This window comes from Scardinius erythrophthalmus (assembly GCF_964197995.2).
Source record: "Scardinius erythrophthalmus genome assembly, chromosome: 9".
NCBI lineage: Eukaryota > Metazoa > Chordata > Actinopteri > Cypriniformes > Leuciscidae > Scardinius > Scardinius erythrophthalmus.
The window spans coordinates 13,560,955-13,582,150 of NC_138229.1; the positions used below are offsets into that span (position 1 = coordinate 13,560,955).

The 21,196-nt window shown below is 37.9% G+C and overlaps 2 protein-coding genes across 3 annotated transcripts; one reads left to right on the top strand and one right to left on the bottom strand.

Moving 5' to 3' along the window:
* Nucleotides 1–132: 132 nt before the first annotated feature.
* sppl2 (signal peptide peptidase-like 2) lies at nucleotides 133–12,569 on the bottom strand. 2 transcript variants are annotated; one of them, XR_014030780.1, is made up of 15 exons: nucleotides 12,427–12,559; nucleotides 11,290–11,406; nucleotides 10,936–11,118; nucleotides 10,769–10,858; nucleotides 10,496–10,635; nucleotides 10,233–10,375; nucleotides 10,044–10,140; nucleotides 9,845–9,961; nucleotides 9,671–9,752; nucleotides 9,520–9,594; nucleotides 9,367–9,429; nucleotides 9,181–9,280; nucleotides 8,720–8,797; nucleotides 8,335–8,570; nucleotides 133–1,502 (listed from the first exon to the last, which is right to left on the bottom strand). XR_014030780.1 is itself a non-coding variant. In XM_081374520.1 (15 exons), exons 1-15 carry the CDS (start codon nucleotides 12,472–12,474, stop codon nucleotides 1,332–1,334), a joined length of 1,665 nt encoding a protein of 554 aa, XP_081230646.1. In that variant the 5' UTR covers nucleotides 12,475–12,569; the 3' UTR covers nucleotides 133–1,331. The 2 variants fall into 2 exon arrangements, 1 of the variants encoding a protein (XP_081230646.1); XM_081374520.1 differs by having other exon boundaries at nucleotides 8,410–8,570; nucleotides 12,427–12,569.
* A 1,178-nt stretch (nucleotides 12,570–13,747) lies between these two features.
* Nucleotides 13,748–20,278, top strand: dapk3 (death-associated protein kinase 3). The gene is made up of 9 exons (XM_081375183.1): nucleotides 13,748–13,876; nucleotides 14,631–14,718; nucleotides 16,503–16,863; nucleotides 17,023–17,152; nucleotides 17,252–17,300; nucleotides 17,986–18,012; nucleotides 18,131–18,283; nucleotides 18,596–18,641; nucleotides 18,727–20,278. Exons 2-9 carry the CDS (start codon nucleotides 14,657–14,659, stop codon nucleotides 19,258–19,260), a joined length of 1,362 nt encoding a protein of 453 aa, XP_081231309.1. The 5' UTR covers nucleotides 13,748–13,876; nucleotides 14,631–14,656; the 3' UTR covers nucleotides 19,261–20,278.
* Nucleotides 20,279–21,196: the final 918 nt, after the last annotated feature.

The window sequence follows — 21,196 nt, forward strand, 5'->3', positions numbered from 1 at the left end:
ACCAAACACTTTTTGATGTGGGTGGAAAATGCCCAAGAGCTCATGAATAGTATTTTACAACACGTTCTTGCCAGTAATCATACTTAGTATTTTGCAAGTGCTGTCACATTAAAACACCACAATACACAGTTTATAACACAATGCATTATTCCTTTAATGTATGCACTCTTCAACAACTTTTCAAAATCAGACTTTTACAGCATATGTTGATCTGTTGATTTATCAATACTGCAGGAGTATTAATAAATGGACAGAACTTGATTACAACTTGTCCCAGTTATTCCACGTGATCATGGTGTACCCAAGTCAAAAAGATTTCAATGAGACAACAGCACAACATAAACTTCTTAAATAAACTCCATGTAACTTCAGATTGTTAAATCATACACAAATACATATCAGTGCTTTACACTGGAAAAACAACTTTTAAAAAAAAGTACCATGAATACAAAATTCCTACTATAAAACAGAAGGACTGTCACTCAACAGATGGGCAGGAAAGTATCCTTTAAAAATGCACTTCAGTTTTTATTTAAAGACCTCATATCCCTTCCATCAAGTAAACAGCAAATTCTAAATACAATACTTTTAAATAAGCCATGAGCATATGAATATGATCTATATCAATGCAACTAAAGTCGAAGTCACATTCCAAACCAATAAGGATGTTTTTGTTCAATAATGTGGCCATGTATAACAGTACTGCTCTTAATTATACAGCATAGCGTAATATAAACTATTAACAATCTCAATCCACAGCATTCGCATCTCAGAACTAGGGATGAAACTAATAAATCATTATTCCCGAAGCCTTTGGCTCATTCGGTCCTTATTAGCACCGTATTTTAAAGGATGTGATGCTGTTGTGACAAGAACCCGTCACTAATGCATTATCAACTGGAAGCCAAATAGAATTTTTTTTTGTTTTTTTTTGTAAGCGGTCTTGAATTTTCTGGACATTTGTTTTAAAATGTCTAGCTGCACTTTGTTTCATTTACTGAAATAGTGTTTTTACAGTCTATTTACAAACAAAAAGAAGAGAGAGAACAAAATGAACACAGAGTTGAAATCCTTGTGAAGAAGATTAAAGCTGTCCCTTCGACGCTCTCCTAATACCATCAAACGTAAAACTTGAAACAAGTTGGATGAAGCACAGCAGGTGGTGTGTCTCCTCCTCGTGTTTTAGGTTTAAACAGACTATTATTTCAAACGCTTAAAACAAGTGCACTGAGATTCATACTGCTCAAGTCTATATTACATATATGGTCAGATATATAACTGACTTCAAAAAATGAAAAAGAAATTAGCATCCTTCCAGTCTTTTGTTTTTATTAAGTCGATGCATCTGTAAGATGCGGAACTTCCACGTGGGCTGGTGGAGGAGGGTCCTCACTCTGATTGGTCGTTTCAGAGTCTGGCGGCTCCGGATTGGACTGGGGTTCATCTGTGGACGGTCCTGGGGTTTGAGTACAGTTGATTTGTTCCATCACAATTGGAGGAGGCTGAGGAAGAGATAAGAGAGAGACAGAAAAGTAAAACTTTAATTTTGATTCATAAATAATTTATATATGTACATTTCATAAAAGTTTGAGGTCAGTAAGATTTTTTTTTCCAAAGAAATTCATCAAAGGCACGACATTTATAACGTTAAAAGATTTCTATTTCAAATAAATGATTAACTTTTCTATTCATCAAATATTTCCACAAATATATGAAACAGCACAACTTTTTCAATATTGATAATAATAAGAAATGTTTCTTGAGCAGCAAATCAGCATATTAGAATGATTTCTGAAGGATCATGTGACACTGAAGACTGGAGAAATGCTGAAAATTCAGCTTTGTCATCACAGGAATAAATTACATGTTAAAATATATTAAAATAGAAAAAAAATTGTAAGGTTTCCTGTGTTTTTGATCAAATAAATGCAGCCTTGGTGAGAATAAGACACTTACTTGACTTACTGGAATTTAAAGCAGAAGAATAATGTTAAAGAATCACTTCGCTGAGAAGTAAGAATGAGAAAATGGTTTCTGATCTATGACTAAAGCCCTATTCGGATGGTAATCGTTTCTCGTGTGGACGTCGTTAAAAATACATTTGCATGGCACCTCAGAGATAAAACTCATGGCGATTTATTGACTGTGGAGTAGCGAGTTTTGTCATCCTACGAGCCCACGATCGCACTGCTCACGTGGTATATATGAAGCATATATTTAAAACTGTTAGGGAAAAAAGCTCTTTATAAAAGGTTAAAATATGCATCAATATGCAAAATATCATAAATATGCAGATTTAAATATGTCAAAGCTGACTGAACACTGATGAGAATATTACTTCAGAATAAATTATATTTACAACACTGGACAAGCAATTGTTTTACTTGGACAAGTGAATGACGGATTTACTTGTTCGAAGGACCCATAAGAATTATTAACCCATAAGAAACTATTACCATCCGAATAGGGCTTTAGTGAAGGAGCAAACACTCCTGACAAGGATCAGATTCTTCTCTACATCATACAGAAAATCACCATAGATCAACTCAAGACCAACCAATCTCCAGGCCGATTATTAGATTAAAAGCATAAGCACTGTTAGCTAAAGAGCTGAGGAAATTTAACATAAGCCCTCTTCCGGCACACAGATCTCTTACCAGACCTAAAAGGAGAGATCTGGTGTTTATCAACCCATAGTGACAGTTAAACAGTGGTTTAAACTTGTGTATATCAGTCTGTAGCACAGCATTTCCTGTTACTGTGGTTTAGAGCGAAACTAAATTTGGATTTAATAAATTCAGTCTAACAGGCATTTGTCTAAAGCCTTCAAAATCCCTGTAAAATCTTTTATACAGAAGGTAGAGTTTAGGATCTCTGGGATCTACGCCACAGACGTTTCTAAGCATCTTTAAACAAATGCCTGTGAAATCAAAGAATGTGAATGGATGATTGTGTGATCACGGATTGATTCATCCAAAAATTCTATTCAATTCAATTCAATTCCTCTCTCATGTCGTTCCAAACCTGTGAGACTTCGGAACACAAATGAAGATATCTACATTTCTGTCCCATTGAAAGTCTATTCACCCAAAATTTTGATGCTTCAAAACATTCAAAAAAAAGATTGTAAAAGAAATCGATATTAATTGATCGGTTTAATTCAAGTCTTCTGAAGAGACAGTATTGCTTTATATGATGAGTAAAAACTACATTACCCATGATGCTGTACAGAAAATGACACCAATCAGTGAGTTGAAAAAAGCGACGTGCCAAAATAGCTCTTTAGCTCCGCCAACTCCCATGAAGCACTGTGAATGATGTAATCGAGTCGATCTTTCTAAGCTCTCAAAATACTTAAATGTTTCTTTATACCCATTTTACTATTTATAGGTATGTGTTTGGGTAAAATTAACATTTTTGTTTTATTCTGTAAACTACTGACAACATTTCTCCCAAATTCCAAATAAGAATATTGTCATAAGTTATTTGCAGAAAACAACAACTGGTCAAAATAACAAAAAAGATGCAGTGTTGTCAGACCTCGAATAATGGAAAGAAAATAAGTTCATATTAATTTTTAAACAACACAATACTAATGTTTTAACTTAGGAAGAGTTCAGAAAAGAGTTAAATATAATCAAAAGAGTTGATGGAAAGTTTTGAATGAGGAAAAGAAGGGTTTGATTCTGGCTTTACTGGCAGAGGGATACAGTGAGCGTCCGGTTGCTTCCATCCATAAAATGTCAAAGATTTCAAGCAGCAGACATTGGGGACAACAAAGCTATAGACCGGCAGAGGGCGAAAACAACTCTCCACTGACCGGGATGGCCGCCAACTCATTCGAATGTCACTCAACAACCGTAGGATGACATCAAGTGACCTACAAAAAGAATGGTAAACAGCAGCTGGGGTGAAGTGCACGGCGAGGACGGTTGGAAACAGGCTCCTGGGGGCAGGGCTGAAGTCGTGCAAAGCTAGAAAAAAAACCCTTCATCAAGGAGAAGCAAAGAAGAGCCAGGCTGAGGTTTGGACTGTAGAGGACTGGAGTAAGGTCACCTACTCTGATGAGTCCAATTTTCTGCTTTGTCCAACACCTGGTCGTCTAATGGTTAGAAGGAGACCTGGAGAGGCCTACAAGCCACATTGTCTCGCACCCACTGTGAAATTTGGTGGAGGATCGGTGGTGATCTGGGGGTGCTTCACCGGGGCTGGAATCGGGCAGATTTGTCTTTGTGAAGTCCACCTGAATGGACATGCGGTTGACAAATCACACAAGGGCAATGATAACACCATGCAGCCACAACAACCTCTTCTCACGGACACAATCTCAGCTGAGCCCTGCCCACAGATCTCACCACAGACAGACTGTGACATATTAGAACTGCTCCAAGATTCAGCACCCAAGGACGACTTCCTGGAAAACAGCCAGGACAGCATATTACAGCCACCGATAACACCAGAGCAACAGCCCCTCTCACCAGACACGCTATCCCTCTCTCCAGCATCTCCACTTCTGTGCTTCTCAGAGAAAATGGAAGAACTGGTGTATGCTGGAACCAAACTATACCACTCTTTTGCTGCGAGCCCCCAGATATCAACCAAACAACATCAGGCCCCGCAACCACCAAAGCCTGCGGGCCCAGCTCGCCCTCCCCCTCCTCCTGTGAGAGCTCTTCGGCCTCTGCCACGATGCCAGGGCCCACACCCTCCTCCATCTGCTCGAGGTGAACCAAAAACAACTGATACCAGCTCTCAGTGATATGTGTCGGGTCCCCGCTACGATAACAGTAACTTTCTCAAATGTTTACAGAACAAGCGGGAACCCAGTGTGCCTGTATCTTTCTCTATTGATGTTCTATTACATGATAGAAAGTCTAAGGCTTTCAAAAGCCATACAGCAAACCCAACTAATCTGGTGCATATTACACATGTAAGAATTGAGAAATGCCGGACAGTCTGGAGTGGGGAGCACACAGACCCTGAGAGGACAAAGGACCTCTCTGGAAATTACCATTTGAACTAGCCCTCATGCACCATCGAGACGAAAGTCTCACCTACGAATCATCTTCATCTACATTTCTTTCCCTCTCCCCTCACCCCCTCTCTCTCTCAGATGATCACCTGAATTCACCCAAGAAAATGTATAGTTTAATGTGAATGATTATCACAGAGTGTTTTCATGTTTGGTATCATTTAAAATGTCACAGAGCGACTGGTACAAATGTCTCTTTCCAAATAAGTAAAACAAAAGGTAATAAGGTTTTTAAGAGTTTATGGATAACTGACTTACAAAGGAAGGTGGTCTCTCAAGCAAATGGTCACACCCATGAAGGTGCGACCACTGCATGCAAATTTCTTTTGTTAGTACATGTTTCCTTGTGAAAGGTTTGTGTATATAAGGAGATGCAGCAGAGAGTTCGGGGCCTTTTCTGCACTTCAGATCGGCCCGTGAGGCTGGGAGTGAGATCTCTCAGCCTCACGTATTTCTTAAAGTCGGCATGAAATCAAATTTGACAAATCTTCTTTTTATATGTAATATTGTAGTGTTTATTATAAATGATTTATCTGTGCACTTCATTATTTTTTTAAAATTCATGTACCCTTATAATCTTTAATCAAATACATTAAACCTTCCCTCCCCCCTCGAAACGACCTCTCTTCTCTTTCGGTCACGTGCCATGGCGAAAGGGTGCGGCCAGAGCTGATGAGGGTGCGGCTATCGAGATGCTCTCAAGGGTGAACTTGACTGATAACAGAGAATGTCTAATAAGGCTGATAACTTGACTTATCTTGGTTCGCGGGAATAATAAAATAAAATAAAAAATCCTTCATGGGAGGGTAACGGTGGGGAGTCCAGTGGAGAGAAATCCTCCACAACTGAATGTAAACTGGCATTCAAATCTGCCTCCATTTTGTTTGCAACGCCCAACCTCCAATGATCCAATCAATTCCCGAAGGACGAAATCAAGCCCCGCCCTACATTTTTTTCTAATTTCAGAAGCCATTTCACTCGGATATACGTCACAACAAGAAAAAAATTACAATCTCAACTTCCGTTTCATGCCGACTTTAAAGTTGGGTTTGCATCTTCTCTCTATTCCAGAGCATTTGATGTTTTGTATCGATTATCTTTGAATTGATTATGAAATTGGCATGATACATTTACCTGACATAATAAATTGTTACATTTGATTATTCTAACTGACTTTGACATTATTTTCATTGAAGAGTTAAACGGAATAGTCAAACATTAGCTCACTTTTAGTGAGGCACAGATATTATTAAAACCTTTCATTTATGGAGTCAGATGAAATAAACGAGTAATATATGATTAATATATTACAAATTTAACCAACCAATACTTTGTATGAGAAAAGGACAGTAACACGTGATACCTTCCCCGTGTATTGGCGAACCGGCAATTGGACCAATATAGCGGGCCTTACACACACCAAAACTAAAATCACTTCTAGTCAACGACTTAACCACAAACAACCTAGATTTTATGTTTCTAAATGAAACTAGAAGACAGCTGCAGTGCAACAATCCTCAATGAAGCAGCCCCTCCTAACTTTACTTTTATGAGTGTCTGCAGAGCTGTTAGGAGAGGTAGGGGTTTAGCTGCTCTTTTTAAAGATGTCTATCAATGCAAGCAAATATCATTTGGGAATTACCAGTCTTTCGAATATCTGGGTATTGTGTTAAAAGGTGCTACACGCATTTTACTTATTATTTACAGGCCTCCAAAATACTCTCCAGGCTTTGCTGAGGACTTTACAGAACTGTTATCAACAATTACCTCAGAGTTTGACTGTTTTGCCATTTTTGGAGATTTTAACATTCACATAGATAATGCAGAAACCAATATGGCAAAAGAAATTTTAAAAACTTTTGATCTGACTCAGCATGTACATGGACCCACACACAATCATGGACACACTCTAGGTTTACTTATCAGTAAGGGTCTAAACATTTCATCGATTGTTATTAAGGATGTAGCACTGTCTGATCATTTCTGTATTTTCTTTGATATATTGATCTCTCCCTGCCATTGAAGCTAGATCTGTGTCTGTCAAGAAGAGATGCTTAAATGAGAACACTAGTGTACTATTTATGAAGGCTATATCTTTAACACCAAGCATATCTGCTGACACTTGATTTTCTCCTTGATTCTTTTAACTCAAAAGTTAAAAGTGTAATTGATGATATTGCTCCTGTGAAAGTCAGGAAGAAGAGTGGCAGACAAAAAGCACCTTGGAGAAACTCAACAGCAGGGCAAAATATGAAAAGACAATGCAGAAAAGCAGAGCGCATGTGGCGGAAGACTAAACTTGTAGTCCATTATAACATCTGGACAAAGAACAAAGACGTAACAAAGAACCATGGTCAAAAGCCATCAAACAAAGCCGAGCTGCTTGAACTTTTGCACCAGGAGTGGCATAAAGTCACCCAACATCAATGTGAAAGACTGGTGGAGAGAGCATGCCAAGACGTATGAAAGCTGTGATTGAAAATCAGGGTTATTCCACCAAATATTGATTTATGAACTCTTCCTAAGTTAAAAAAAAAAATTGTATTGTGTTGTTTAAAAATGAATATGAACTTGTTTTCTTTCCATTATTTGTGGTCTGACAACACTGCATCTTTTTTGTTATTTTGACCAGTTGTCATTTTCTGCAAATAAATGCTCTAAATGAATGAATGAATGAATGAATGACTGAGGCATTTATATAGCGCTTTCATATGTACTACTGTACACCCAAAGCACTTTACAATCATGTCAGGGGTCTCTCCTCAACCACCACCAGTGTGCAGCATCCACTTGGATGATGCGACGGCAGCACATTATATATTATATAGATCAGTGGTTAGGACCACTATAAATAGTAAAACCAGAGAAACTGATAATTTTGCAGTGGCTCTTAATTTTTTCCAGAGCTGTATATACATATTTTGCATTAGACTTCAAATATGTTGTTTTTAAATATGTAATCATCCATTTTTAATTTGATTATGCTGTTTGCAATGCTTCAGGGGATTGTAGTTCTTTCCCTCACTATAGCCGTTAAGTACACATTCTTGTACCTTTGTCATTTTGTCTGATTTGAAGTCTTACGGGTTTGGAACGACGTTTGAGTGAGTGATTGATGACAGAATTTTCATTTTTGGGTGAACTAACCCTTTAAGAACAATTATACATATTGGAAATGATCATTTTAATCTTAAGGTACAGGTTGACACCAAACCCCTCCTTTAATAAAAAGAAGACACCCACAGTAAAAAAAGAGAGCAAAATAAGAGCGTAACAAAAACACGTGGGTGGTTTTACTCAACTGTAATTCTAGTAACTGTACATAACCCTAGAACTTTTCCGATCGTAGAAGGCACTCATATCAAACTGGTATTCACCACAAATCCACTTCCTGTCCAGAACAAAGGCAACTCCTTGCGCCACAGTGCCACCGCAAGGCTGGTGAGAAGCGTGCAAGGCACCAGGTATAAGAGGGCAGGCTGACCCATCTGCATCAGAGCCAGAGCCACAAATGTGATGAGAAGACCAATGCCGTAGCCTAAACAAACAGAGATCACATTCACAATCTTTCAATGATACCAAATAACTAAACAAAAGCATGAAAGTAGAAATACTGCTCTACAGCATGTCAGTCAGTGTATTACCACATTGAACATATCTGAATTTAAAAGGTTGTCAATGGCTTACCAATAGTGCAGGCCAGAAAGTATATTCGAGAAGTCTGCATGAGAATGTCAAATCTGTGACAATACGCTACAAGCAAACCTGAGGAAACAAAATGAAAAGGACATTTTTATGGTCCTTATCAATATGACTAAAATGAAGAAAAGAAAAACAGAAGGATGTAGAGGCAGAGTTTGATTTCAGTAACTTTTCTTAAAAACAAAGAAACCATAAAGTATGTAAAATTATTTTGGCTTAAAATATCGCGAGGTGGCTTGCTGCAAAGAAATTTCCCACAACTAGTTTAATTTCTCACCTGAAAACATTTAATTTCTTACCAAGTTCAATGACCTGAATTTTTGCCTACATGACAATTCAATTTCAGTTTTGGTAAAAAATTCATTTTAGTGCATCATCACTTTCTTTCCATGAACCCTGAAAATCTGTTCATCATGCAGCTGATGCAACAACAGTAGTGACGTTACCTGGTACCAAGATATCCCCAAAGCCCAGGAGAGAGAAGGGCCGGTCACACAGGACCAGAGGAGACGAATTTAACCTGGGCACTTTCAGCACCATGGGAAGCTAATGAAGACAAAGATGCTAAAATTGACACCACAAAATAAAACAAAAACGTATTTACATTTATCACAAAAAAAACACCATCCTACCTTTTCATGAGTAGAGGAATCAGAGGGACCAGCCGCCACCTCGACCATGATACTTTCCCCACTCTGCATGGAACAATAAACAAATGGTTGCCAAAGAATAAAAAATTCTATTCTGAATAAATTATAAAAACGAAACTAAGAAGAGCATTGTACCTCAGTTAAGAGTGGTGTTATGAAAACAAAAAACACGTCATACACGAACAGCACGACCAGCAGCAGAGTGCAGGCCTACAATGAGAAGAAAAATCAATAGGAATTGCATCACCTCCACACGCTAAGGAAATCGTCAGCATTTTAAACTCACCTTGAAAGTAGGCAGCCTGATTGTTTTCAGCATGTAGAGACAGAAAGCGATGCCTAACGCATCCTGAAGTATCCACGCCCACCTAGGGAACATGATTTTTCATCAGATACCATCCGTTATAGTGCCGAAAGTGTCAAGAGTCTCAAGACCTAAAGTGGTTTTCACTACTCTTACTGGTCTTCGTTGCGGAAAACTCCCCAAGTGACGCTGACTCCTATGCAGAAGGCTGAAAGGACCAGCATGCGCACCTGTGGCCGCTTGTGGCAATATGGCAAGTTATTCTCAGGTATCCTGTCAACACACAAAGCATCTCCTTCAATACAAGGCTAAAAGGAAATAATCTTATCTTGTCTTTCTCATGCACATCTCTGACCTGCATTTCCCAAATGGTAGTCTTCGGACAAAAGGCCAAAGACAGCTATACAGACCGACGGCAGATGCCAGACAGAACGTCGCTATAGTCATATACACTGTGAGAGAAATACAGAGGAATAAATCAAATCATCAAGTTCAAGCGAAGTACACACAGTTTGTTGAAAAACGGTAATACTTATTTATTTACCCAATTGATCATAGAAGAAATATAAGAGCACCAGCATAGAACAGCACATGACCACAAACACACAAATCATGATGGGGGTGACGTCAACGATCTCCTCGTCTTGTTTCTCGGCACCGTCGTCCCTTTTGTGCTTCATGTAACGTCTGTCGGCACACATATGTGGGTTTAGTTGAATAAACTCTGCAGGCTGTCAGCTTTATTACTTATTTATCTTGCAACCTGTGCCTCAAGGGCTCACAATGTTACAAGGGCACAATTCTTACTTTTTAATGTCCCTGCTGCCAGCCCAATATCCTCCGACAGCCACTGTGCCCACTGCCATCAGAAAGATGAGCACCATGTTGTAGTCCACCACCGGTTCATTGGGCGCATACATGGCCACCTGCCGTTTCTCCCCAAACGTCTACAAACAGAAATAAGAGAGAAATGAATGCCTTAAACTTTTATTGCCTTTGTAATTTCAATGTGATGTGTGTTGAAGTGATTTTGATTGAGCAATTTCAGTCCAAAGACAACCTGCTCTAATGAAAAATTACCTTACTGATGTCCAGCATGTCTTTATAGCTTAGCAAGGCCACTGGGATGCCTATCTCCTCATACTGGGACTTGTTGCCTGAGGGTGGAGTCTGTAAAGCATGTCAAACAAGCTTAGTGTGACTCCTGTGAAAATGTTTTAATGACATTAATGGTGTTATAGTCTTACCAGTCTATCTTTGCTGACGATCAGTAGTCCCTTGGCACCATTGATCTGGGCCAATCTGACTTTTTCATAGAAAGTGCAATTTCCTCTCATCACCATTGGGATGCTGTTTGGGAAGCCACCCTCGGGTACATCAGAGGGGGAGCACAGGACAGAGGTGGTGAGATCGTAAGTCTGCAGGCGTGCCTGAAAAAACAGTAAAGGATGAATGAGTGCCAGCACTGTGATGATAAATTGTACGCTGCAATTTCAGATACAGCAGGGGTTTCTGTTGGGAATGAGGCCTTTTATCATGAAATCATTACAATCTGAATCTGTGTGTGTATGCGTGTGTGTAAAATGTAAATTGCTACTAACTGCTTTACTGAGGTCCTGAGGTAGTCGAGCCCACTGAGAGTTGAAGAATATGCAGTAATCTTTGCCTTCACTCTTCCCCTGATCGCTGAAATGTGCCATGCCATATTCACCTAAAACCTGTGAATCAGAATGGATACAGCTCAGGTTATTGGTTAATGGGTTTGTGCTTTTCCTCCCTGCTGAAGGAAAAACTGACAATAGGAAAGAAATGTGTAAAAGTCTGAGGGTGACATGAGAGGTGACATGAACTTGCATTAACCATTCATAAAGCGAAATGCACAGTGAATTATGAATTCTTATTACAAAAAGTTTGACTTTCAAATAAATTGCAGGACCACATTTAGAAATGGTGTTGCTTTTGCTTTAGTGTTACTGAGATGTTTCTTAATATATTACACTATTCAGGAATTTGTTACTGTAAAATGGACTGATAATAACACAGGTAGTATGAGAAAAGGCTATATGATGAGTTACAGATCATCATAATTAGCTTTTCCAGCAACTGGACAATAATTACATGAAGACAGAGCTCATTGTGACCCACACAAACACGATACACCATCACGTTTACACATGACACTAAAATTCTAATAACATTAAATGGAATGAACATAATACTCAAATGTGCATAACTATTAAGAAAAAAATAATACACTACATTAAAAAAAATCATACTTTTTACATCTAATTTAATATAATTTTGGTAAGGTATATGGTAAGGTAACTTACGGTTTACCAACTAAATGGGTTTTGATGTAGCATGTTTACGTTCGTCTTCTGGAAAATTACTGACATTTCCAGTGTACAGTCTCACTGTTTGCAAAATAAATAACCACATTAAAACAAAGGTTTGCCATTATTTATCCAGCACAAATGACAGTTTGATCGCTCGTTTGATCAGTGTTGTATATTTGTTTCGCGGTAACAGTGTCATGTCAACAGGAGTGCGAGAGGACTCGGCCGCGCGGGCCCCAAACATGCACGAGCACATCCCTACTGACGTCCACCTAAAGCTAATCGTACATAGCATGTAACTTAGTCAGTAACCATCGGTAAACAAATTAAAAACTGGGTACAATCCTGTTGAAAAACCCACCAAAAAGCAAACAGGTTATTTTGTGTCTTCTTGCGTCTTACCTGTTTGAACAAAAGAGCTGCCCAAAGAAGACTTGACAAAAATCTCATGATGCCTGAATATTGTTGTCGTCTCCCCCATCCGCACTGCCCTCCGCAGACTCAACTATCAGCTGTTTAAACATACCCCGCCCACATTTTGCAGTACGTTGCCGATTGGCTCCCTTTATCTACTTCCGAACGTCCACTATTGGACTATTGGCTTTCACTCTAGTCAATCAAATTGTGGTCCCGCCTTCACTTCATAAAGTCCAAAATTTGTCATTCCTTGGAAACATTATTTCCTCCGGTTAATGTACGTAGGCGTACTGACTTAAACCTAGGCTGCATAATACATATAGACATTTTTCAATAACAAATTCGTTCTTTTTTTGTTTGACAGATTGAAAAAGTATGTGCCACTGCCACATGTAAGGAAATTGCTTAATATACTTCGCCCTGCCTAAAATTTCCATTTGTGCTGGATATAGCATTTTCAAACATTGAACTTCAAACTTATGCATCGACGTCACTTCTCTGTTCACTCTTGAAATTAACTGTGCCTTGTCTATAGAATAGCTATTCACTGTTTGGACTGCCACCTTGAACTTGAGCACGGCCTTTGTTTTTGTTACTTAATTTTGTTGTTTTATTTTATTTTAATGATCTACATGTTTGCGTTATTAGCCTATCATATTTTATCATATTATTATATTTTAAAGTATATTACAATGTTTGAATGAATGAATGAATGAATGAATGAATGAATGAATGAATGAAAAACAATTTTTACAAAAGGATCAAAGAAAAAAAGTAGATTAATGCTGGTCTCCCACTACACACGAATCCTGCTGCATACATACATACATTTAAAGAGAATTTCCAGAGAAATTATGGTTAATAGTGTGTATTTTGACTTACTAGACTAATCACTGATTTAATGTGCAGAACTTGCCAGACTCTGCAGAACACATTTTATCTGAGGAGAGCAAAAAGTCTTGCGTGCTTTTTCATCAAACTAATGAGATGTTGCAGCTAATGTTTAATTACACAGTATTATTAACGTCTGGAATGCTTCAGATGATTATGTCTGGACAGACTTGCATATCACATAGTCCTAAATATGAACGCTTTGGATGTCTCTCTTGTGTAACACTGATATATATATATATATATATATATATATATATATATATATATATATATATATATATATATTCATTCATTTACACCTTTTTATGTGTGTTATGAGTCTGTTGTGGTAACACTGACAAAGGAACAGTGCAAAACAAGCCCAAACATGTAGTTTTTAACTTATATCAGTGTGTTAACACACCTGGCAGACTCTTAATAACAGGTACAAGTTGACATCATCCTGCGGTGGAGTCTCGATGATGTCACTGAACAAGCCACGCCTCTCCAGAGCGCAGCAACCGGAAAATACCCATTGGCTGAGGAATGCGACGACGTTGAGGTATGTAACAAACAAACTCTCAGCGTTTATTTATTGTATAATAGTGTTCTAGGTAGTATTCTTAATATTATATAGAAAATCTTATTAATTTATTCCGTAATGTGTTTCGTGTGTCAACGTAGACGTAGCTTGCTGGTCGTTTCTTTTACAAGTTAGCCAGATGGCTACTGGACTAACGTTAAATCAGTGCTTTATTAGATATTTTGTGGATTATCGTAATAACGTATACTTATTTCGTATTTGTTTTATGACCGCATTAACCACATTAAAATGTATTTTTTTGGCTATGAAACTAACCTCTGAGCTGAAATAAATGGCTGTTGTAGTTGTCTTTACCAATTAAGTCATTAAGCCTTGAAACATGTTTTATAGCAAAGATGAGATTGATTTAACGGGGGATGTAATTTTAGAGCGAGTTTGTAGGCTACTGCACTACGGTGCTGAGATATTCGCTGTTAAAGGGCCGTGATAAAGAAAGAAAAAAAAAGGAAGATAAAAAAAACCTGGCAACCCTAGTGTATGACTGTAGGTAATGACGTAAGTAGGACTAGATTGTCCACACTCTGCACATGGAAATTCTCATTCCCATGTCAGTTTAAAATCCAGCATCCTGTGAAATAATATCAAAGCATGTGCACTCTTCTGAACAGTTACAAACCATTTATAGTCATTGTCAATAAAGTGGTCTGATGAAGTCAAATCCATGCAACTAAACTAGTCCTAACAAGCACTATTTCCGGTCATTTTCTAACAGATTGATTAATTTGAAGTCAGCAAATCATGGCTGGCTTCAGGCAGGAGGATGTGGAGCTGTGCTATGAAATGGGAGAGGAGTTAGGAAGGTAAGAAATGTCATTTTTCTTCTTAAAACTCTGTAAAACTAGTTTAACCTGGTCTCACACATAGTGGATAAAAAAAGATTGAGGTTAAAAGTAGCCTAAGATCTTAATGTCTGATTAAGCACTATAATTATGAAAGAGATGATATATATGGTAAAATGAATACATCATAATGTTTGGCATTGAGTTGCAAAGGCAACGTAGTGTTTGTGCTTATCAGTGCAGTATAAAAACAAACGTCTCTTGAGAGTCCTGCAATTTAAAAATCCCCAGCACAGTGACTTAATCATCTGCAAACACTGAATCAAGTCCTGCCTTTCTTCCTATATATGGACGTGAAGGTTTCTGTTCTGTGCTGCTGCAGCATGACATCACTGCTTTACAATGAATATGCTCGCTCTCTGAGCCTGAGCGCAGCTGTAGTGCAAATGAGACTACAGATGGGCCAGAGAAGAGCTGTCAGAGGAGTACTTTAACCACACAACATTTTATCAGACTTTTATAGTTCTCATTGGTTGCATTATGCAGCATTTGTACCATTTAACTAAAGGAGTTACTCTTACACCTTTAGAAATTTACTACAGTTTGGTTTTGTGGAATGTACAGTTGTAATATAAATTATTCAACCCTCATTGCAAATCAGGTTTTATTGGCAAAATTTAACGTCTTTCAGCTGTTTGCAATTAACAAATCAAACAAAAGTAGTTGAAACAGCTCAACACAACAAATGTTTCAAGTAGTTTCCCCAAATTCAACTGAAAATGCAACTTATAATGACTTCTGCAGTCTCAAAATTATTCAACCCCTTCATAGCATGCATCTTTAGTACTTGTACCGCTTGTACTTAGTACAGCTGCAAACAAGATGTATAACCAGACACCAGCTTATGGCAGCGTTTCTGAGGAATCTTGACCATGAACAATGGCCTCCAGTTCAGTAATATTCTTGGGTTTGTGCAACCGCCTTCTTCAAATCCCACCAGAGATTTTCTATGGGGTTCAAGTCAGGTGACTTATGGCCACTGTAGAAATCTGGTTGCAGCCGTTGATTGCTTCCTTTTTCTGCCCCGTCCAGGTAGTGTAACCACTGTTCCTTTAACTTTGAACTTGCAAACTATGCTTCCAACGGTGTCTCTAGGAACATTTAGTGCCTTCGCTATCTTTTTGTATCCTGTTCCTTGTTTGTGAAGGGCGATGATATCTTCTCTTAACTTTCTGGACCAATCATTTGACTTAGCCATATTTATAACATGCAGTCAAATGTGACACTCAACAAACCGAGCCAGTTCAGATATTTCATGTGTTCTAGTTCCAGCACACCTGGTGCAACTAATGAAGCCCTTGATTAGTTGCATAAGATGTGCTTAAGACAACACCTGTTTTGCAGATTTGTGAGGGATTTCATTCGCGGGGTTAATAATTTTGAATTATTGCAGAAGTCATTAAAAGTTGCATCTTCATTTAATTTGGGGAAACCACTTGAAACATTTATTGTGTTGAGTTATTTTAATTACTAACTTTTGTTTGATTTGTTCACTGCGAACCGCTAAAACTCTGTAAATTGTCAATAAACCTGATTTGCAGTGGGAGTTGAATAATTTCGATTACAACTGTATGAACTTTCGTTCAGTGTAGTGCTTTTTTTGCAGACATTTCAAATACATATCATCTATATGCAAAATATGTCCTTATTTCCTATACTATTAAAATTATAAAAACATCATCATGATCACTGTTTCCTCTTTTCCTTTCTTTTTTATCTGTGTGCCGTTGTAACACGTTTCATAGTGGACAGTTTGCCATTGTGCGTAAATGTAAAGAAAAGAGCTCCGGAACAGAATATGCCGCCAAGTTTATCAAGAAGAGACGGCTATCATCCAGTCGACGGGGCGTGAGCCGAGAGGAGATCGAGCGAGAGGTGAACATCCTCCGAGAGATTCAGCACAGCAACATTATTACCCTCCACGACATCTTTGAGAACAAGACTGACGTGATCCTGATCCTGGAGCTGGTGTCTGGAGGGGAGCTGTTTGACTTCCTGGCTGAGAAGGAGTCGCTGACCGAGGAGGAGGCCACGCAGTTCCTCAAGCAGATCCTGGATGGAGTCTACTACCTACACTCTAAACGCATAGCACACTTTGACTTGAAGGTGAGCACTAGTATGTTTTAAGATTTGCTATTGATTAATGTAGATGCTGGATCAATCAAAATGTTTTTTTTCAAATTTTAATTTTCAAATAAGGGTGAAATGTGTCTCATTAACATGGAAACATTTACTACAAAAGTCTTGAATGCACTTTGTTTTCAGCCTGAAAACATAATGCTGCTGGATAAAAACGTGCCGAACCCCAGAATCAAATTGATAGATTTTGGAATTGCACATCAGATTAAGGATGGAAACGAATTTAAAAACATCTTCGGAACTCCTGAGTTTGTTGGTGGGAACCTAAGTTTATTATAACATTGAATTATATCTTACTTATTATAAGTGTATTAGGAATCCTATTTTAATTTGTCGTATCTTTTGTCATTTGTAGCACCAGAAATTGTAAATTATGAGCCCCTTGGCCTGGAGGCAGACATGTGGTGAGTCATAAACTTCAATAGCCATGTTATCGCATAAAAAAACACTGGATGGAAACAGCAAGATGCTTATAAATTCTAAAAAATGTTCATTAAAAAAACATATATGTGCTCAAGTGAGTCAGGTAATTTTTTTATCTGATTAGGTGGCATGCGCATAAACTACAATAGAAACACATTTACTGTATAAATGCGCAACAAAAAAACTAACGTGACTTTGCTAAACTAACATGACAACAAAGGATGTGATTGGATAGCTGGACTAACCAGCAAATCAGTTTCATTGCACAGCATCTCAATGTTGTTTTAGTTATTCTGAAATGAAATTTCAAATTCTGTCTTCAAAATGCTTCGGTAACGATAACATGACAGCATTTATTGCATTTCGTCTGTGTGTTCTGAGGCACAAGACATTTATGATGTAGGATAAAAGAGAGACAGTGGCTTCCCTGATTGCAGCAACTTCCATTTTATCACATAAATTTGCGGCAATTTACCAGGAATGGATGATTTTGTTCTCTTGGGGCTTTATTTGCAAATGTTTTATAGATATTCCAATTTTGTTAAATTTGCAACTTTGGATGGAAACGTAGCTAATAATGGATATAAAATATTGTGAATGCATAATATTCACTTGCTAATTTTTGCCTGAAATTAATTGGTTTTCTTGTGATTTTCTTTGCTGCAGGAGCATTGGAGTTATCACATATATACTGTAAGTAATCATCACGGATATGGCTTGTTTGGCTGCATTGATTTCATGCTTTTTCACACCCAGGTGATACCATTTTACTTTGCTTAACAAATATTAATGCATTATTAATGCTCTTTAGCTTGAGTGGTGCTTCTCCGTTTCTTGGCGAGACCAAACAAGAAACACTTACAAACATTTCAGCTGTCAACTATGACTTTGATGAAGAGTACTTCAGCAACACAAGTGAGCTCGCCAAGGACTTCATTCGCCGACTGCTGGTCAAGGATCCTAAGTTAGTATAATCCAGTGTTATTACTAAAACTATTAGAAATTATAGAATAAAATATAAATAAAAGATAGAAAGTTTATTCATTAAAATTACTAAAAGTAAATAAATTAAGATCATTGGAAAATTAATAATGACAAAAGCACATTCATATTTTATAACAATCATATAACAAAATTAAAATGAAAACTGAAAATGCTCATTCAAAATGTTAGTAAATTCTATGAATAATACTAAAATAACACTGGTATAAGTTTCATTGTTTAATAATTCAACTGTTTATTAATACTTAATTCAATATTTGCTTTTAACATTCAGGAAGCGAATGACAATCGAGGACAGTCTCCAGCACCCCTGGATCAAGGTTCGAATGTTTCTCTTTCCCTCACTTTTGAGTTGTCACCATTTGTTCTTTGCTTGACTAGCTCTCATCCCATCGTCCCCTACAGGTGATTAAGAGGCGTAACGTTCGACCTGAAGAGAGCGAGCGCAAGCCGGAGCGCAGGCGTCTGAAGACCACCCGTCTGAAGGAGTACACTATCAAATCCCACTCCAGCATGCCTCCTAACAACACCTACATCAATTTCGAGCGCTTCTCGCAGGTCATGGAGGAGATAGCCGCGGCTGAGGATGGCCTACGAGAGCTGGAGAAGAACCAGCGCTCCTGCGGGGAGGATGTGGCCGCTCTGCTCTCCATCTATGAGGAGAAGGAAAGCTGGTACAAGGAGGAGAACGAAAGCATCGCTGCAGATCTCAGTCAGATCAAACAGGAGCTGCAGAAAGCACAAGCCCTGCGCAGACAGAGCCAGGAGGAGACCCGAGCCGCCATGCTGTCGGCCAATGCGCTCAAACGCAAGTTTGGTCGGTTGGAGAACCGCTATGAAGTGCTAGCTGAGCAGATGGTCTCTGAGGTGCGCTGGGTGGAGGAGCTGGTGCGCTCGATTTCAGCTGAAAATGACACACACAGCAACAGCATGGCTTGAGCTGCTCTGTTTGCTTTCAGAACGCAACATCTATTTAATGTCTTTGCTTGGTATGTGCAGGGCAGATATAGAGCATTAAACTTTGCAATAAGCTTCATGTAAGCCTGTAGGGTTCATGTTACTCTTAGAATAAAAGTTAAATAAAAATTTATTTTACATTAAAGGCTAAGTGAGGGTGTGCATGCTTTAAGAATGGCCTGTGCATCGCAGTATTCTTATGTGACGCCGGTCTGTTGCGGCTAAAGCAAACATTTAGCGTTTTCACTCGCCACCTCACAAATCTACATGCTGGATCGGTCAATTAAAAAAAGTTTATTTACGACTTGAGTATCAGTTACAGCACTCAAAGCATTTTAATGTACATTGGGAGTAATGCACTACACAGTCCTCTATGAGGAATTGAATAATCGCTTTTGCTTTTGCAGTTGCTTTTGTTGTGCTGCATGTCCGCTTTTCCTATGCAAATCAAATTCTAATTTTATGATATGAGACAAATGGAATGACTTCTAAACATATAAAAGTCCTAAATGCTGTCTTTAATGAGCTGTACATGTATATCAACTTGGTAAGCTGCTTATCTATAAATATGAATTAATAGGATGGTTCACTCAAAAAGGAAAAATCATTTATTTACCAAACCTGTGTTTCTTTCTTCTGTGGAACACAAAATATAGTCTTGGTGTTTATTTTTTGTCCATATAATGAAAGTCACAATTGTTTTAGACGGTAAATGAGTAAATGATGACGGAAGTTTTTATTTTTGGGTGAACTATCCCGTTAACAATTTTCTTTTGCATAAAACACTTCAAACATTCTGTTTTTTTGTATGACATTCCATATGCAAATGAGCATCATTATCTCTTACAGGAAATGGTTGTGGCCATTTGTAGTTAAGTCATAGCAATAATCTTATCTGTTTGATTACAGTACTGTGCCCATTTTTATGTTGTTTTATTTACGACAAATTTATATATATATCAGAAAAGTCCATTCAAATAAACAAATTGAAGACAAATACAGTCACGGTGTCTTTATTAGGTGTGTGTGTGGGCTGAGGAGTGCACTGGGAGGTCAAGTGTAATGTTTTATAAATCTGAGTATTTGTCATATACGCTTTAACTTCATTTTCAACATGTCTAGAGATGTTGAAAGTTCCAGAGTTTTAACTAAACAGGGTTTTTCCATCTCCATTGTAAGATAATCATGTTTTGTTAAACACCCAGATAAACATTTGGATTTTTGGGGTCTTGTAGATGCCACTGTTTACTTTGAAATTTCAAACCACAGGGCAGAATATTCTGAGAACCCTTAACTTCCCATGATATGTGTTGACATAAATCAGCAGTGCATGTCTTTCTTTGGCTCTGGCATCAACATGTGCTTTTTTTAAGTTTTTCTTATTTTTTTATTAATTTATTACGTCAAGTTAATTTAATGGGGATAATTCAACCAAAAATGAAAATATAATGTAATTGTTTGCTCATGTCATTTTAAACATGAATGTCTTTTTGCTGTAAATGGGTGAAAATGTGGTTTGAAGGCTTTGAAACTTTTTGAAGAATGTTATTTATTTAAAGAATATTATATTTAAAGAACGTTTTGACTGTTTTGTCAAAAAAAAAAAAAGAAAGTCAGTGGGGTCCAAAAAATATTTTCAAATTGTTTTTTGTTTGACAGGAGAAAGAAAGTCATACAGGTTTGAAACGACATGACATGAGTGAGGAAATGCTGACAGAATGTTCATTTTTGGGTGAACTGTCCTCTTTGGTGCATTTTTGTCAGTCCATCCCACCATATTCATCTCATACTGATTAAGGCATTATGGGGCTTTACGGTGATTTAAGAACCACAATGCCATGAGCACATGGAAGAAATGTCTCCAGGGAAATAATGGATGTTTTTTTAAAACAGTGATGTGTAATTATTCCTCAGAGCA

Bases quoted from the DNA above. Each gene is read 5' to 3' on its own strand.
- sppl2 (XM_081374520.1), bottom strand. From the start codon at position 12,474: ATGAGATTTTTGTCAAGTCTTCTTTGGGCAGCTCTTTTGTTCAAACAG. The intron at 11,119-11,289 runs GTTAGTAGCAAT...CTGTTTTTTCAG, and splicing joins CTCAGGACCTCAGTAAAGCA to GCACGCCTGCAGACTTACGA. The intron at 10,859-10,935 runs GTAAGACTATAA...CATGCTTTACAG, and splicing joins TCGTCAGCAAAGATAGACTG to ACTCCACCCTCAGGCAACAA.
- dapk3 (XM_081375183.1), top strand. From the start codon at position 14,657: ATGGCTGGCTTCAGGCAGGAGGATGTGGAGCTGTGCTATGAAATGGGA. The intron at 16,864-17,022 runs GTGAGCACTAGT...CTTTGTTTTCAG, and splicing joins TAGCACACTTTGACTTGAAG to CCTGAAAACATAATGCTGCT. The intron at 18,284-18,595 runs GTTAGTATAATC...TTTAACATTCAG, and splicing joins CTGCTGGTCAAGGATCCTAA to GAAGCGAATGACAATCGAGG.